The sequence below is a fragment of the Coptis chinensis genome, chromosome 8, assembly GCF_015680905.1.
Source record: "Coptis chinensis isolate HL-2020 chromosome 8, ASM1568090v1, whole genome shotgun sequence".
In the NCBI taxonomy this organism is placed as follows: Eukaryota; Viridiplantae; Streptophyta; class Magnoliopsida; order Ranunculales; family Ranunculaceae; genus Coptis; species Coptis chinensis.
This window is the reverse complement of record NC_141463.1, coordinates 30,657,641-30,676,430: the sequence shown is the minus strand read 5'-3', so window position 1 is coordinate 30,676,430 and position 18,790 is coordinate 30,657,641. Positions and strand designations below refer to the sequence as shown.

Genomic DNA, 18,790 nt, shown 5'->3' with positions numbered 1-18,790 from the left:
ATTGTGGCCAGAATCGATTTGGGACGATTTTGAAATCCGGACTATGAATGTACTACCATGCAAGGCCCAAAATATCGATATCGATCAATATATCGGTGTACCCAAAAACCGATATATATCAGATATATCTATTATTTTGGTCACTATTCCAAACTATTTAAAATATCGGATATATCGGACATATAATATCGGAAATATATCGGAAATATATTGTAAATATCGGATTTATATTAAAAAATAGTCAAAAAGTCAACCGATATATATCGTAAATATCGGATATATCGATTATATCGGCGATATAAAGTTTTATATCGAAAATTCTGATATATATCGGAAAAAAAAGAGTTCTATATTCGGTGGATATATGTCGGAAATATTGATGTCGGTGTACCAAAATACCGATATATATCGGATATATCGGTGATATTTTGGTCCATGCTACCATGCAAGTGTGTATGAAAACTATATGAGGAGAGGCACATCAGCACATGTGACACTTTGGTTACTACACGTTTCGCCGAGTGATGTTTCAGCTCTTCAAGCAGAGAAATTCTTCACCAATTCGCCCGTTTGGATTAAATGTCCTACTAAAGGAAACAAAATTTTGTGGATTTAATGAGATTGTTTACTAAACGAAAATGATTTCTATCATTACGGTTATATTCTAAATATGCAAACTCTATAATTAGGCAATCCAATTAATACCTTTGCATTATAATTAGGTAAGTTTTGTTCAATTTATATTTGTTGAAAATTTATAATTGATCTGATTTATAGGGTGATCCGGATACACAAAGTCTAGTAGCATGGGATAATGGAGTTTCGTATATCAATTTGATAGATGGGTGTTTTTCTTTTTTTTTTTTTTTTTTTTTTTTTTTTTGAGAAAGATGGGTGGAGAAGATGTTGTTTACGGTTTACCCATTTTAGAAAACCGACCCGTTATCTGCCCTGCCCCAAGAACTGCCCCAACAGGTTGGGTGATGGTATGGACCTTGAGACTTTGACCCGCCCCGACGGAGACTGCCGAACCTTCAACCCCCAAACCCGCCCCGTTATTGTTTGACCTGCGGTTGACCTGACCTGCACCGTTTTACACCCAGAGTGCATACTAAAAAGTGGTATGCAGTAACACTTTTGCATACAATTTCCTTTGTGATGGTTTGTATGCACTGACGTCTGTGCATACCTCGCATACCAAGAGGTGGTATGCACTAACACTTGTAGTGCATACCTCGCATACCAAGAAGTGGTATGCACTAACACTTGTGCATACTATTTTCTTTGTGATGTTTGGTATGTATTGATGTCTGTGCATACCTTGCATACCAAGAGGTAGTATGAACTGACACCTGTGCATACTATTTTCTTTGTGATGTTTGTTATACACTGATGTCTGTGTATATCTAAAGTGGCATACTAAGGTGGTATACACCGACACCTGTGCATATCAAGATACTATTGTCTTTTTCAGACAAAAATCAACTATTGTCCAGAGTGTTTTTGAAACGAGGATGGATTTTTTGGTTAATTATTTAAGAATTTTGTCTTTTTTAGTTTTGTCCCCTTTGAAAAAATGGTGTGTATCGGTGTATGTAGTAACTTAGAGTAAAGAAATCATAATCATGGTGCAACAATCCAATAGCAAGAAAGTTGGTGGCAAATTTAAAATCGGGTCAGGATTTGGTTAAGGCCCAAAATAGGGTCGGGCCATTTGATATCGGGGCGGGCATTTTAAGGAATAAATGCCGAAAAACCAAAACAACCCTCTAACTCAAACGTATATTCATGCGTTTTCCAAGTGGCAAATAAGACAGTTTGGGTATAAAAAAGGTGACACGTCCCAAAAGGGGTATATTTGAAATTGAATTTTGGATATTGCCGCGCTTATAAGTCAAAAAAAGGAAATAAAATAATGAGTTGAATACTGGAATATGTCAGAATCCCGAACCAAATGGTCTCATTTAACAGCTTGTTCCTCCTGAGTTCTCACCTCCTCCTTATTCTTCAAATTTAGTTTTGAGTCTGTAGAAACGATGACGGACAACTACTGTAGTAATATGTTCTTGTAAAGAAGGAAACTGTAAGTATTTTTATTTTTCTAAGAAATGATAATATTTCTGCAAAACAAGACAAACAACGTCTCTTTATTGTATACTTGTCTTAAAAAGAAATCACCTTTTTGTCTTTATATATATATATATATATAAATCAATATACATGAATATTTATAGTCCAGCCAAAATTTTGAATTTTGATTGATTGAACCCATGGTAGGGACCGTTGCAGACATGCAGATAGAGAGATAAGTTAAGCTTTCAATGCATTCAAGCTGACCATGACTGATACTTCAAATCTTGAATAACGTTTACCACACAAATAAATAAATAAATATATATATGAGTTTAGAAATAAACAAGTTGGACACTTGACAATTTCTGGTTTTTTTTAGAATAAGTTATTCATGTCGGTGTCGGGGAGTTGTTCATCGTCTACACGAGAATTGGATCCGTTGTTAAAGGATCTTAGTGAGAAGAAACAGAATTTTCGAAGAAATGTAGTGTCCCTAGCAGCTGAGCTGAAAGATGTTCGTAGTCGTCTTGCTTCACAAGAACACTTGTTTACAAGAGAAGCTCTAACAAGACAGGCACGTAAACTAGTCCAATTTATTATTCTGCTATTGTTTTTGTGATTGTTAAGAAGGTGAATGATTTTGTAGGTAGCAGAGACAAGAGCAAGAGATATGGAGGAAGAGATATTAGTTTTGCAGGAATGCTTAGAAGAGAGGAATGGGTTGTTGCTAGCTTCAGCTTCAAAGGCTGAGCAGGTAAAGATCATGAAATATTCTCTTTGGAAGTTTATTATTGTAGATCCTGTGTAATTTGCTTGAATGATTATGTTTTGTTGCCCTTTTTGTTTATTCTGGCATGGAGTTGGTCCACTACCTTTATTTTTGCTATTTCATTCTTTTTTGTTCTAGTCCTTTATTTTGTCATTCATGCATGATGCATTTAATCAGAGGAAGTCTTCAAAAATATTTCTTCCATTAAATTTTCTCTTTCAAGATACTTTCCCGAGTTAATTATGCTGATATCCATTACATTTATCTTATGAAAATTTTACTGAAAGGCATCAGTTTCTGGTGGTTATATAAGTTGCCTTTTACAAAGGCATATACGTCTCATGTGATGAATTCTATGTGCAATCATCTTCTTGTGTACTCAATTTGACACTTTACCTCTTTTTTCCTTTCTTTTAGCTGTGGCATGAATAAATAATCTGCATCTCTCAACCCCATGACACAAGATTTATTACTGCTGTACAATTGGATTTCACCTCAAGCCTAATTTCAGTGTCTTCACTCAAAGAGTGACGGACAGTGTTTATTTTCTTTAGTGAGTATGTTCAGGATTAGGATTGGTAAGACCTAAGACATTCTAACAGTGGCCGGATATATAAAAGGCTTCTTTTGGGGGTGTCTTCCTGACTAATGTCGGTCCTTGTTCCAGAATTTTGATTTTTCCCCAGAAAGTTGTAATGGAATACCGGACCAAATTTTAGGATGATGATAAGTGACCACCCATGTGTATTATATTGTGGAACTGGATGACAAAGTCAGGAAGAGAACCCCTGACTATAATTTGCCACTTCTGAAATTTCCCCAAAAAATGTTGACCATGTTTATCATACCGATTGAATGAGTTCTACGTTTGCTTAATTGTCACACAAATTGCAGTTATTTTGAAAATGGCTTTTGATCATGTATAAAACTTGCTAATATATAAGTCAATGCCCTTTTTGGCATATCCTGATTTAAAGTTTCCACATCTACATATCTGTGCAATGCAGTACCTTAAAGAGTTGGACGACGTAAGAACAAAGTTTTCCATCACTCAGGAAGCTGCAGACGAAAATGCTTCTTCGGCTCAATCAGCTCAGCTCCAGTGTTTAGCGTTGCTTAAGGAAGTAGACGAGAAGAACACTTTGCTGAAAGAGCATGAGGATCGTGTCAATAAGCTAGGGGAGCAATTAGATCATCTGCAGAAGGATCTGCAAGAAAGGGAGGTTTCTCAAAATCAACTGAGAGATGAAGTTCTCCGAATTGAGCATGACATTATGCTAGCAGTTGCGAAAGCTGGAGCTAGCAAGGATTCTGATCTAAGAAGAATCTTAGAGGAAGTTTCTCCCAAGAACATTGAGAAGATGAACAAACATCTAACTGCAAAGGATGAAGAAATAGCGAAACTAAGAGATGAAATTAGATTTATGTCCGCACATTGGAAGTTGAAAGCTAAAGATTTAGAATCACAGGTACAACCTTGACAAGTGTAGCGGCTAGATTACTCTTGCTAACTGAAGTATTCAATTTCTGCAGAACTGCACTATGCTGTTAACATTTTGTGATTCATAGTATATATGTTTTTATACAGTTGGAGAAACATCGGAGAACTGATCAGGAGCTGAAAAAGAGGGTACTGAAGTTAGAATTCTGCCTTCAAGAAGCTCGCTCACAGACTCGGAAGCTGCAAAGGGTATGCACTTAAGCTCATATTGAGTTAGATTGCTCTTCCTGATTTTCTAAACTTCCTTCCATATATACACTGTGTTATCGTATGAGAAGGTGGTGACATTGTGCTTTCTCTGTAGAATAATCTCTAAAGGCTCATAGTTCTTGAGATAATCTTATGTTAAATTCATAAAAGCTCACACTTTTGATCAAAAGATTTAACTTTGCATATCATATTTCCAAGAATACAAAATTGAAAAATAAATTCCTTCTGCTGCTTTTGTCTAACCTGCCCCAAACAATTTTTTTAAAGCCAATAGCTTCAAACCTTCCCTTTCCGAAAGTGCCCCTGCCAATTCAATTTGTACAATTTTCTTGTTTATTATTGTAACTCCCCCTATCCTTTGAGCTTCCCTTTGAAACCTGCTTTGTTAAACTTATTAAAAAGTATTTGTGCCATTTTAATTGTCTCCTTAAACCTCACGTTTTCATCTTACTGATGAAAAAGTGATACCAAATTAACTCAGTAAACTACTTTGAATAATGGAATATAAGTATTTATTTACTCTATTATTATGTTCTTTTAAGATATTCAATATAGATAAAGTGAGAATACTACACATCACTGAAGAAATACATATAATGCTTCCCCACTGCCACTGCTTATATTTTTTGTTAACAAGTATTAATAGGTAAAGTTATGAGACAATAATAGGAAAACAAAAACTTTGTTTGTGTGCAATATCTGTGAAGGCACCATGAATAATCTAAAATACTATAATAATCATCGGAAAACAAAAACTTTTTTGTTTTTTGTCTAATTTAATATAAAATTTTACCTTTATACCTTTGCATATTTACAAATTTAGTTATGTTTACTTTTTGTTAGAAGAACTAACAGCATCATGCACCATGACATGCTAGTAATGAAGTAATGGTCAAATAGCTTCCATCTCAATCTTGGTTGGCCTATTCTTTAAACTCTGTTATATCACTGTGAGTTTCTTTCCAGAAAAAGAATTGTCATTACTGCAATTAAACAAATATGTATCTTTCATGATATGTTACGATTTGATATATTAAATTGCATATATGGACATGTCCTATGTCTCATTGTCCATGCTAGGTATGTTACGTAGCTATTATAAATATCTCGGATTTATAGAAGTATCTAGATTTCTGTTTCTTTTATGCAGAGAATTGTTAGTGGGCTTTCACTTCCCTGGATTTGGGGTTCCAATAGACCATTTGGGATTAATTCGAAAAAGGTAGGTTTGAATCATAGACAGTGGGATCTACATTTCTGTAGTAGTGATGTTACCCCCATCCCGTTTTTGCTTTTCCTAGAATTTTGGAATCACAGGTTCCTGACAGAGTTGCTTCCTTTGTGATGTGTGCGGCACTGGAGAGGATTTTTACATCAGATAATCCTAGAAAAATTAATTTTAGGGGACAGATTTGAAATTGGTGCCTGTTGTGTTCTAGAATTGAGGAGTCTGTTAACCATGTACTGTTGTGTTGTAATTTTTCTTGGCAACATTGGTATTAATTCCATGGTAGTCCAGGTTGTCATGGCTAAATCCAGGGTGGTGAATCTCCTTAATCATTGGCATACTACGCCATTTTCCTCTAGATGTCAGCGGATTTGGACCATGGCACCGTTTGTGATTGTGTGGGGTATATGGTTGGATCGTAATGGAACACGTTTTGAGGGTAGGGCATCGGAATTCCAGAGGGTGTTATTGCTATAAAGGGTCTTCTTTAATATTGGAGTAGTGGTTCAAGTACCTTGGACACATTCACTGAGCATTTATGGTTAGAGGGTTCTGGGGAGGATATTCTGTATAGAGATTCTTGACTGGGATGTATGAGGAGTTTTGGCTTTTGTGCTGTATAGTTCTATTTCTTTTTCCTTTCTCTTAACTTGTAGGAGTTGTTGATCTAATGATATACTTCACTACGCTGTTCAAAAAAGAAAAAGTTGGCAAACACTTTAATTTTTACCATCGCAATAGAAAAGAAAAAAGTGTCCAACACTTTATTCTTTACCAACGCAATAGAATATGTATTGATATAAATTGCTACAGCCGTTGCCTGTTTTCTAATCTCAGTTGAAATCTGAGTTAGGTAGTTCTATTCCCTTTCAGCTTTACATGACCATATATCAGACTCTGCTGTTTTCAAATTCATATGATCAACCTCATCTTCACAAAAGGATTGGAATGATAGGGGACCGGGCTCATCTGGTGATGAATTTTTCCATGGATGTTTAACACATGGAATGATCACACTTCATTTGTAACAATGTGAACCTAGATTACCCTTTTTCATCTTTCTTTTGATGTCCTTAAATTTCCATTTGAAGCATGGTTTCCTAGCTCTAAACTTGTTTTTCTTCTTCACTGCAGACGGGGGAGAGAAGAGACAAAGCTCTAAAAGAACTGAAAGATCAGCTAGCTACAAAGCAACAGGAGGAAAGTGGAAATATCGGCAAGGAGAATTTTTGGGAAAGCTCTGGCTTCAAGCTGGTAGTTTCAATGTCTATGTTGATCCTTGTTGTCTTTGCCAAGCGGTGAAGGGCCTCATGAAGTAGCAATCTTTCTCATTAGTTAGAATACTGTGTAAAGGAATCAGAGATAGACACTTGTTTAAGGCGACTAGGTTGGAATAGGACATAAATCTGTATAAAAGTGTTGTAGTACTCTTTAATGTATCCCTAGCAGGAACCTGTTTTTCTTAGTTCCTTCGGTTTTGTTGTTAAAGTTAGTGAGGTCTTATTGTTCTTTTTAAGTAACATGGGCCAGGTAAACTGCACAAATGTGATACGAAAGAAAATGCTGTATCTTCCTTCTGCTGTGTTTTGAGAAATAAAATAAAATCTGGCGAAATCTATCTGCTTATAGAGTTATATATCTACATAAAATTGTGACTTCAGGGGAGTTTCAATGTCTTGGTAGCATAGGCAAAGTACTGCATTGGAGCTTTGTGTCTGGAAATTCCTGCTCAGATTATAAGCACCCGCTGTGCCAGCAGTTAAAAGGAGTACATTTCCTAGACATCTACATCAGAATACACCATGTTATGGTAGAGATACCAACATTATGTTATGGTACGGGGAACACAAATTTTGGTCACTTTTATCTAACTAGTTAGTAAGTAGTAACAGGCTAACAGCCATATTTTTCATGCAAAATTTGTCAATGGGGCCATCTGTTAAAGCGCATTTTAGCATTCAATCTGACATGGCTGCCTGAATTTATTATTTTTTTTTTCGCAAATTGTGTTGCCTGAATTTATCGCTGCAATCTTTTGCATCTTGTAAAACAGAAGTGCATAACCCTCAAAACGAACCAAACGATGTTTTTCCTACTTGTATAGTTGTATAGTTGCAATAGTATGTGTTGAAGTATGTAGAGTCGGTCTCATACATTAGTAGTTGCTATTTCGGTGAAGTCTATCACCCAGTATAAATATATGAATTGTAGGTTAGAGTAAAAATACTCTAAACCCTATCTTCTTCTTGTGCCTCTATCTTTTCTTCTTCTTCTTCACTCCATCTCTGTAATCTAACCAGCTAACCACTATATGTATCTCCTAGCATAATTTATATGGTATCAGAGTATTAGGTTCAAATATAAGTTTAGCTGTATGCTAGGAGAGGTATCTCTTAAAATTAGTATACAAGAAGAAGAAAAAAAAAATCAATTCTTTTTCAGTTTTTTAGTATTCAAGTTAAGTTTCAAACTTTCTCACAAGAAGGTCTTATATCTCAATTAAAGTTTCCATCTTTCACTGTTCACCGGTGGTACTATTCACTGCACTGTTCACAGATACTATTCATCGCAATGTTCACAGGTACTATTCATCGTCATGTTTAAGTATTATGAGTTCTGAAATCTCTTGTCTTATTATTCTCTATGGTTCGAAGTAAGTTTTCAAGATTCCGCTGGTGTTTAAAGTTTGTTTGAAGAATGCTAGGAGAGAGATCCGAAGTTTCGCAGTATTGATTTTTTAGTATTGTTTCGCTTCCGCAATCTCTCTGTCTTAGTATTGATAAGAGCGACACAACCTCTCTGTATCTCGCAGTCTCTGAAGTTAGTATTGGACAGTTTCGATAAATAATGTTTTTCAGTATAGTTTGTTTTTCATCCAGAGAAAAGGGTGTGCACGCGCTCAAGTACAGCCTTGCCCAAGGTGCGCATGCGCCCATGCCGTAAGAAAAAAAAAAGTTTTTTGCGAACCAACAGTACTGAGGGCGCACGCGCTCCAATATGCCTTGCCCAAGGCGTGCACACACTCTAGCCTCCAAACATCATGTTTCGAGATTTTTTGAAGTATCAAGCCTTTGGAAGGTAGTTTACACTCTCGTCTAGGATTGGAGGGGTCGTATTGTTTGTATGCCGTTATGGATATTTGTGTTTCTAGCTTCCACGCAGTTGATATTGATGCTATCTTCTATCTCAGTTTCTAGAACATGATCAAATTGTTTGTTTGAAGTATTACAGGGGCACATGACCTCTATCTCACGAGGAATTATTCTTGCCGACAATTACATATTATCAGCTCGTTTCTATATGGAGTTTGATTATAGGTTTGTTGGGTGTTGTGATCTGGTATTGTGAGTAAATGGGTAGAGAAGAAGGTCAAATTGGGCCAGAATCAACTCAGTTCCTATGTGGGTTATCCTGTTCGTGTTACTGATTTAACTCACTCGAAGAACACCTAGCCGGTCAAATTGGGCCAGATTCGATCCAGTTTGCATTTTTTTTGGTTATCCTCATCATGTTTGGGGTTATTCTGTCCGCGTTTGTTGGTTATCCTCATCCTGTTTGGGGTTATTCTGTCCGCGTTTGTTTGTTATCCTCATCATGTTTGGGGTTACCCAGTTCGCGGTTTTTTGTTATCCTCATCATTGTTTATCATTTTTTTTTATTCCTTTTATGCTGCAGTGGTGCTCGGTGCTTAGTTCAAGTCAGAATAGACAAGCCTTTGTGTGTTCCAACTCCGTCTTGTATATTCCAACTTGAGGGAGAGATTATGGAGATATGAGGACCTAGAGTAGTATATAAGGCAAGGAGAATATGGAGACGTATGTGGAAGAGTACTCATGTCTCCATATTCCATCATGTCTTGACGCCCTCATGAACTATACTATTCAGCACTCATGTTTCCAGGTAGCAGTTAAGCCTAAACTGCACTCTTAAGTATTCAGGAGTACCCAGAACAGTATTTTGCAAGACTTTAACAATGATATTGATAGTAGCAGCCAAGAAGCTCACATCAAATCACTGTTATAGTTTGTAATTTATATTGTGCAAGACTTTAACAATGATATTGATAGTAGCAGCCAAGAAGCTCACATTAAATCACTGTTATTGTTTGTTTGCAATTTATGTTTTGCAAGACTTCAACAGTGATATTGATAGTAGTAGCCAAGAAGCTCACATCAAATCAGTGTTATTGTTTGCAATTTATGTTTTGCAAGACTTCAACAGTGATATTGATAGTAGCAGCTAAGAAGCTCACATCAAATCAGTGTTATTGTTTGCAATTTATATTGTGCAAGATTTCAACAGTGATATTGGTAGTAGCAGCCAAGAAGCTCACATCAAATCAGTGTTATTGTTTGCCAATGCCTAAACCGATAGTTTCACATTCCAGAACGTCTCAACAGTTGTTCGAGTTGTTAAACTAAAGACGGTTCTATGCGAAAGGGGGAGTTGTATTCTTATCTTTTCTTTCTGCCATTCAAGCTACAATTTGCAAGTTTGCGGCATTACAGCTTGAGGGGGAGTATTAGAATATGTCTAGTATGGAAAGTCTTATGTTTCTATATGGAGTTTGATTATAGGTTTGTTGGGTGTTGTGATCTGGTATTGTGAATACATGGGTAGAGAATAAGGTCAAATTGGGCCAGATTCGATCCAGTCCACGTTTTTTTTGGTTATCCTCATCATGTTTGGGGTTATTCTGTCCGCGTTTATTTGTTATCCTCATCATGTTTGGAGTTATTCTGTCCGCATTTGTTTGTTATCCTCATCATGTTTGGGGTTATCCAGTTCGCTTTTTTGTTATCCTCATCATTGTTTTGATGGCTAATGGAATGACTAGGTGTGAATATGATCATTCCGTGTTTTACCGAAAGACCCAGCAAGGGATTATTGTCTTAGTTGTGTATGTTGATGATATTATTGTCACATAGTCTGACAAACAGGGTATTGATCGACTTAAAGTCAATCTCTCAAGACAGTTCCAGACCAAAGATCTAGGAGAACTAAAGTATTTCTTAGGCATTGAACTTACAAGGTTCCCTGGTGAAATTCATCTCTCACATAGAAAGTATGTATTAAACCTGCTCAGTGAGACAGGTAATTTAGGAGCTCGCCCAGTAAAGACTTATATGGATTCGAACGAAAAACTCCAATTAGATGTTGGAGAGTTGTATGCCGATATTGAGGGATACCGTAGACTGGTGGGAAAGCTGATTTATGCTACTATCACTCGCCCAGATATCTCATTTGCAGTCAGTGTAGTATCTCAGTATATGCATACACCATAGATTCCTCACTACCAGGCAGTTATTCGTATTGTGCGGTATTTGAAAGGTTCTCCTAGTCATGGATTGGTATATCGTTCTAATGGAAATTTTGATGTTGTTGGATATTCAGATGCTGATTATGCAGGATCAATTTTAGATAGACGATCCACCACTGGGTATTGTATCTTCCTTTGTGGAAATTTGGTGACATGGAAGAGTAAAAAGCAAATAGTTGTGTCAAAGTCTAGTGCAGAGGCAAGTATAGAGCTATGGCTCAAGGGACTGGTGAGTTAATGTGGATTCGTAATCTGCTACATGAGTTAGGTTTCCAGGTACAACTATCGATCTCTCTTCATTGTGACAATCAGACAACCATTCATATCGCTTCTAATCCAGTATTTCATGAGCAAACTAAGCACATAGAGGTAGATTGTCATTATGTCAGACATAAGGTTGAAACAAAGGAGATAAGTACTCCTTATGTGGCGTCTCGAGATCAGTTAGCTGATATCTTCACCAAACCAGTGATTCGCCCAGTTTTGAATTATATTGGTAACAAGTTGGGCATGAGCGATATCTATGCTCCAGCTTGAAGGGGGGTGTTGAAGTATGTAGAGTCGGTCTCACATATTCTATAAGTGTGAGACCGTATCTTATTTAAGTAGTTGCTATTTCGGTGAAGTCTATCACCCAGTATAAATATATGAATTGTAGGTGTAAAGGAGCATTTTAGTTATCCCTTACAAATGTGATAGGAGAAGAGAATGATTTTGGAAATGGGAAAGACCGAGTTCGTTGTTGAGCGAACTGCCTACGTATCTATCTCTCGATTTTGGGGGGAGAGAAGAATCAGGTTTGGCGTAGTTCATGTAGAGGGTATTTATAGCTGGTGAACGTGGAGATCTATCTAACACGTGTACTGACAAACACAAATGTATGGTTCAGATTGAGAAGGAGTATTGGAATGGTGTTGGTAAGAATTTTATAATGATGGGGAGTGGTTATAGTGGTTCGTAATTTGCGGTGATGGAATGTGTAAGTACGGCTTTAGCAATGATTGCTTCTAGAAGATAAGTTGTGCCATGAGATAGAACGCTCTGTGTGAGGATGTGCGAGTCGCTTCGTTCTAGAGCGATCTCATAGCTCGTGGGTGTGAGTTGATGATGTAGGTCGCTCTGAAGGCAATTCGGGGAACGAGGTCAGGGGTCGGTGTTGTATTTCTGCTATGTTGGACATGTGCTTGATATTCCTGAATGAGGATAGCACTCCCTCACACAGCCCCCTCTCAGTAGGGCGTGCTGTTCATTGAAGCGACCTGCTGAGAGAAAACGGTGTCGCGTGTTGAGCATGAGTGAAGAAACAAATTGGCGTGAAAGGAAATACCCACTGTGCTATGGAAGTCAGTTCGTGTTGTATGATGAACTGATGTGGGGTGATAGTTGGCGCGTGATTGGCACGTGAGAGAATCTGGGCAGTTGGTGAGGAAACGTGTCGCTGCTTTTTCCAGAATTTTGAAAAGACAGGTCTTTGGTAGACGTGTGCAGGCTAGGGCTTAGGTTATAATCATGATGCATTGGGAACTGGAGGGGCGGTTGTATAAAACAACTTTTGGAGATTCCAAAAGTCATTTTTTGTTTCGTTTCAGAACTGCATACACTAGAACTCTTCAGGTTAGTGCTTCCGCCATTGTTGCTGCTCATTTTTCTTGTGTTCTTGTTTGTTTCGTTCAGTTGTTAGGTCGTCTTTAGCTTGTCTTGTTTAGGATCTGTAATCACTAAGAAAAAAGGGGAATGTCTGATTCGGACGATACTCGATCTGAAAAGATTCGAGAAGTATCGATGAGTTGTGGGGAAATGGAGGAGGAGAGGGAGGAATCAGTAGAGTTTGAAGGTGAGGATGTGGAGGAGGAAGTACGATCTGAATCTGTTGCTGCTGTAGCCAGTACTTCAGGTCGTGATGAGGGGTCGTCTTCTAGTGGGTTGCCCCTAGGGCTGTAGATAAACGTGCAATGAAAGCTTTCGCTGATCTAAGGGAAGTGTACGGTATCCAGGGGGACGACCTAGAGATACACGAACTGGACAAGAACGTAAAGGTGTTCAGTGAGAGGTACACACCACCGAACTATGGGATAATAGTCTGCGAGGGGCAGCTGAGGGCTGGTATGAGGATACCATTCTCGAAGCTGACTTGTGACTTTTTGACGTTCTGTTGGAAAGCTCCCTGCCAGTTTGTGGGTAGTACATGGCGGCTACTTAGGGTGTTTGATCTGCTGAATGCGAGTGGTGAATACCGCATAGAGGTCGCTGACATTATTGAGCATTACTCGATAAAGCGATCTCGTGCTTTTAACTTTAGCTTGCAAATGGTGACTAGAAAATCTAGCGTGTTGGATGGTGTGAGCAATGAGGCTTGGGAGAGGAGGTTGTTGCTGTTAGTGGGGAACTTCTGTGCCCAAGGATGTAGTTTGCAAATTAGGGTTTGCAATTTTTCGGGTGGGTAGGAGTGAGTTATTCTGTTGTTTCGATGTTTGAATTGTTGATATGTTAACTAACATGGTTCTGTGCTGTTTTTGCAGAGCTTGTTATAAAGAAACGAACTAATCGGGAGGTGATAGAGAAGTTTGCGAAGTTAACTCGGGCTCAGAAATGGGAGAAACTTCCTGGGGTCGCGCACTTCTTTGTGGAGCGAGGAGGTCGCGTGGTTAAGGAGAAGAGGAGGAGTCAGAAAGAAAGGGCCCGGAGCCAAACTGTTCGTGACTCTTCTAGTGACGCAGCGATGGAGAAGCGTAAGAGCGATCTGGTGACAAGGGAGGACAGGAACCTAGGCCGTGCTGGTCCTAAGCGACCCACCGGAGGTGCTGGTGCCTCGGGGGCTGGTGGGTCTAGTAGGCGACTTGAAGGGGGAGGGGGGGTTGAGTAGCTCTCCTTTGGACTTGGAGGATATCACTTTCAAGCTTCGCGAGCGTACCAGCTCGCTGAAGAGGAAAGCTGATACGACTGAGCAGGATGGTGCTAAGGTTTTCAAGGCTGTGAGGCATGTTCTTGGGGATATCTCCGGTGCTGGGGGCGCGTCTGGTGGTGAACGAGTTGGTGGTAAGACCACTCGTAGTACCAGGTCGAGGCCTGCACCTGACTTAAGTCTCATGGATCTGGAAACCTTTGGGGTTAGTCAAAGTCCACCACCAGTGCCTCGAGAGCCCAGATCATCGGCTAGGTTGAAGGTCCCAAGTAAGGTCAGTGGGAAGTCTGTTATGTCTGATGACGGTTTGGAGCGCCAAGTGGTGTACGTGGATGACCATAGGGTGCAGCGAACTATTAAGCAAACCGATGTCAGCTTCAAGTCTAGTAAGATTGCGTCTTGCCTGATTGATTACATGTCTTTGGATGGCAGCCGTAAGGAACTGGACTCCAAAGGCCTTGCTGACAATCTTAGGCGAATAGATGTGGCTCACTGCCTGGTAAGTGACGCTATTTAGATCTTGTTCATTACTTCTGTATCTGTGTCACAAATATCGACTGTTGTTGTACTTTTATGTGTGTAGCTTGTGAGTGGATATCAGAAGCTGAAGGAGATTGCTCAGATCGTTGAGTCAGATAGGGAGCCTATGTCAAAGTTGAAAGAAGAGTTGACGAATGTCCAGGAAGCGTATGCGCTTGATCGTCAGGAGCTTGAGGAACTGAAGAAAGCGCATGAGGACGCTTGTTTGGCAAAGATGCTGATGAACAACGATCTGGTTGGAGCGAAGTTGGAGCTTGATACGATGAGGGTGAAGCTCGACTCTGCGAAGGCGGAGATCAATGTTGCGAGGGCGGAGCGTGACAGGGTGACTGGTTACACGCAACATTGTAAGGACGTTGCTCAACAAGCTACTAAGGTGTATGATAAGAGCCCAAAACTGTAGTTTTAACCTTGTAACAGACATACTTTTAGACCAATTATGTGAGTAATAATTAAGAGTTAACACTGATTACGTGTTTTTATGCATTTCAGGCTTCAAAGTCCATTATGTGCAGAAATGTGCCACTTTAGCGAGATAAATGAGCAAAGGTCGGTTACTAAGGAGTTCCGTGATTAAAGGCCAAGATTCAAGAAGACAAAGCCTTTCTAAAGCCCGGTCAAAAGCTGAAAAGTCGACGTGGGCAGAAACAGCACACAAAGTCAGCAGAACTTCCAAAGGCCATATCTTTGGACTCAAACCTCGGAATGGGGCCTACCTTATGTCAAAACGACCGGCTCGGAAAGAGCTTTCCAATGGTCTAAGCCGTGATCCAATCAGAGGAGCAGAAGTGGACGAAAAGTCTATTGAAGCCAACTGCAGCTGAAGAGGTTTTTTTGGACTGAAAGAATTGGGTTTTGGGCCTGATTCTCTGGCCCAAAACATGGCTCCAAGCCCATGCACGATTTTTGGATCTGAAAGTATAAAAACAAAAGCTTAGCTCTTTGTTAATGGTAGATAGTTAATGGTAGATAGTTAACGGTAGATAGTTAATGGTAGATAGGTTAGAGTAAAAAGTAGCCATTAAAGTAGCTTCTAGATCTAGTTTTTATTTAATTGTTTTTAATTAAGTTTAATTTCAAATCCAATTCTTGTTTTAGATTAAACTATTAGAATCATTACTCTTAATTAGTTTGATTAATAAAATAGCTAGTTGTTAAATTTCGATTCTTGTCATTTACATTTGTGTTAGATCTTATTCATTTATTACTTGTTATTCAATTCTTAGTTATTAATTAGATTTTAATTATTGTTTAATTTAGATTAGTAAATTTCAATTCTTTATATCATGTTTAGTTTAACTTTAATCGGAAATGATTGCGTAATGATTCTCGGCTAAACCTCCATTAGAAGGGGTTGAGAAGCCTTGATGAAAGCTTGATTCCAACTATCGTAGAATCGTCGTAATTTCCTTTCCACTCTAGAAACGATTAGTTCACCATGAGAATGGGTTTAATCGTTCACATGCTAGTTATGAATTGGTAGGAATGCCATGTGTAATTAGGGATTAGGAAGAACCAATTGTTCTGCGGCGCTTCAATTCGGATTACGACGATTCATCGTTAATAGGATTAAGTCGAGTTAAGGTGGAATCAATCCCCCTCTAACTCCTTATCATCGAATCAACGTAGCATTCCCTTAGTTATTTTGATAACCGACTAGTTGCATCTTGTGGGTAGTTGCATCGTAGTCTAGTTGCCTTTTCGTAAATCTCTCATAAGACTTAGAGTTAAGAGTACTTACACGTAGAGAACAATAACATGCGGAAGGACTAGGAGTGGAACGAATCACTCTACTCCACTATATCTCATAGGATTGAGAGTAGAATCTTTGATAAACATAGACCCATAAGATTAGTTTTAGTTTTACTTGCGTTTAGAGTTTCAAAGTTCATTTCGTAAGTAAGCTATTCAAATTTATGTTTTATCAAATGGCGCCGCTGCCATCTTAGTTTCGCTTTCGCATTGTTTTCGTAGTGTTAGTACTTTTCTTAAAGTCCCATTTCACCCACCCACCCGTGTTTGATTCATACTGTGGTTATCCGATTCAACGTTGGAAAATTCCGGGAAAAATTACACTGAGTGCGACCGCGCCCTAGTAGAGCGCACCTGCGCCCTATAGCCTGGAACAAGAGCGCGACCCGCCCCCATGTGGAGCGCGATCCGCCCTAAAAACACTGTAATTTGAAAATTACCCGGCCTTGCGACACGCTTCTATGCGAAAGCACCAGCCCCTTTGTTAATTTTTTCGATTTCGGCGGTTTTGATTGAACGTTGTTTTTCAATTTTTTCAGTGTTCTAACTTGTTATATACACTGAACACGCGTAAACAAGACACTATTCATAAGCGAAGCAAGGATGCAATCAGGTATTCCTTTATTCCACACCTCGCATCTCCTGTTAGAGGTTTATACTAGTATATCGAAATTGTTTGGAGTGTTGATGTGTTTAGCTAAGTTTGGTTTTAGCCTTGTATGAGATTAAGGTTTGGCGAACAAAACACGTAACGTAATTACACAAAACGTCAACAAACAAGTCTATCTAGTATACCACCCACTACACCTCTAGCTACTATTTCACACACATCACCTGACACAATGCCCGACGAAGAAGAGACTCCTCTCTCTGACTTCTACAAAGCCTTGAGCGATAGCCCCAAATCTTGCATCGTTCTAGCAGACCCAGTGGGGGATTTCCGAATCCCCCCAAATATTTTTAATTTGTTACCCGTTTTTCATGGATTAGACCATGAAAAACCTTATCAGCACATGCGTAGGATTGAACAAGTCTAACAACATTCCACCATCCTACGGTTGGTGCGGAACAAATTAAACTCAGGGTATTCCCTTTCACCTTAGCCGATAAGGCGGCGTCTTGGTTAACTGCCCAAACGCCTAATTTTGTGGACTCGTGGGCTAAACTTGTTCAGCTGTTTATGGAACATTTTTACCCACCCCTAAAGACGGATGAGATGCTTTCCAAGATTGATTTCTTTCGACAAAATCCTCATGAATCATTTTCAGAGGCTTGGAATCGTTTTACCGATCTCCTTATAGAGTGTCCACATCATAATTTAGCGAAAGGGTAAGACACGTTAGTTCGTGCCTTTTTCAAAGGACTTCTACACCACCATAAAGAAGTCCTAGACATAATTAATGGGGGTAGCTTCTTAAGTAAAGGAGCCTCAGAGGCATATAAATTTTGGAAGATCGGACTAAAGCGTAATAATAATTGGGGGTAGTGACGATTACTCCCCGCTCCGCTAGTTCTTCTTCAACGCTTAAGGCTACCAAGATGTTTGAGGTTAAATCAGATCCCCGAGCTTAAAACTCTAATTGAATCCCTCACAAAAAGGTAGAGGCCATTTACATACAACAAAAGCCAATCCCCGTCATGAATGTAAATTCAAATCCATGTAGTTTCTGTTGAGCCCCGAGCATCCCGACTCACACTGTCCCTATTGCCTATGAACAAGCTTGTTCCATTAATAGTGAACCTAACGACCCCCTTGGAGACAAAATCCCAACTTCGGTTGGAGAAATAACCAAAACGTCACACCTCAAGGGTACAATAATCAATATGTTAGGCCTACGCCGCGGCTTTAACCAAGCCCCACTACGACAAGGACAGTGGTCGGGTAATTTTAATAATTATAACAACCAAGCTTAAACTTCGACAAGGTCAAGCACAAAGTCAAGGTAATTATAATAATTTATAATGCTAATAGAGGTATCGCTCGGTAAATAATAACTATCAAAATCTACCCATAAATAATTCACGTGAAATAGTTCCAAACACACCACCACCCGTGACTACTACACCCACACAACCGGATCGTCTTGACACCTTCATACAAGTGAGCCAAAAACTTTTCCAAACCATGGCTCAATCTAACCAACAGCTTCTACAATCCTTTAATAATTTAACCCAACAGTTGGCTCAAAATAAAGCCCAACCCAAAGGTGTGTTTCCAACTCACAAAATACCTAATCCTAAAACAACAAATACAGCCTTTGAGGTAACCGATAATACTAGTAAGGAACATGAAAATGTAGGTGAGCTAAAGGCCATCACCAGTCTCCGTTATGGCAGAGTGGTTGATAACAAAGTAACTATGCCTATAGTTACCCCACCAGTAGCCCCTACACCTGCTATATTAATAGATACCAAAATAGAAACTGAAGAGCCTACCACTGTAGAGGTACCAGTTACAACAAAACCTAATAAATAGGAAGCCACGGTTAAACATC

General features: G+C 39.0%; 1 protein-coding gene across 7 annotated transcripts; it reads left to right on the top strand.

The window, feature by feature from the left end:
• The first annotated feature begins 2,404 nt into the window (after nt 1-2,404).
• On the top strand, nt 2,405-7,395 carry LOC147481039 (nuclear envelope-associated protein 2-like). Of its 7 annotated transcripts, none has more exons than XM_086578033.1 (6): nt 2,405-2,651; nt 2,724-2,827; nt 3,850-4,311; nt 4,431-4,532; nt 5,704-5,775; nt 6,073-6,416. In XM_086578033.1, the coding sequence occupies exons 1-6, from the start codon at nt 2,465-2,467 to the stop codon at nt 6,256-6,258; spliced, it is 1,113 nt and encodes a 370-aa protein (XP_086434159.1). In that variant the 5' UTR covers nt 2,405-2,464; the 3' UTR covers nt 6,259-6,416. The 7 variants fall into 7 exon arrangements, with proteins under 7 accessions (XP_086434159.1, XP_086434158.1, XP_086434160.1 ...); XM_086578032.1 differs by having other exon boundaries at nt 2,408-2,647; nt 2,720-2,827; XM_086578034.1 differs by lacking the exon at nt 6,073-6,416 and adding an exon at nt 6,916-7,395 and having other exon boundaries at nt 2,411-2,647; nt 2,720-2,827.
• Nucleotides 7,396-18,790: the final 11,395 nt, after the last annotated feature.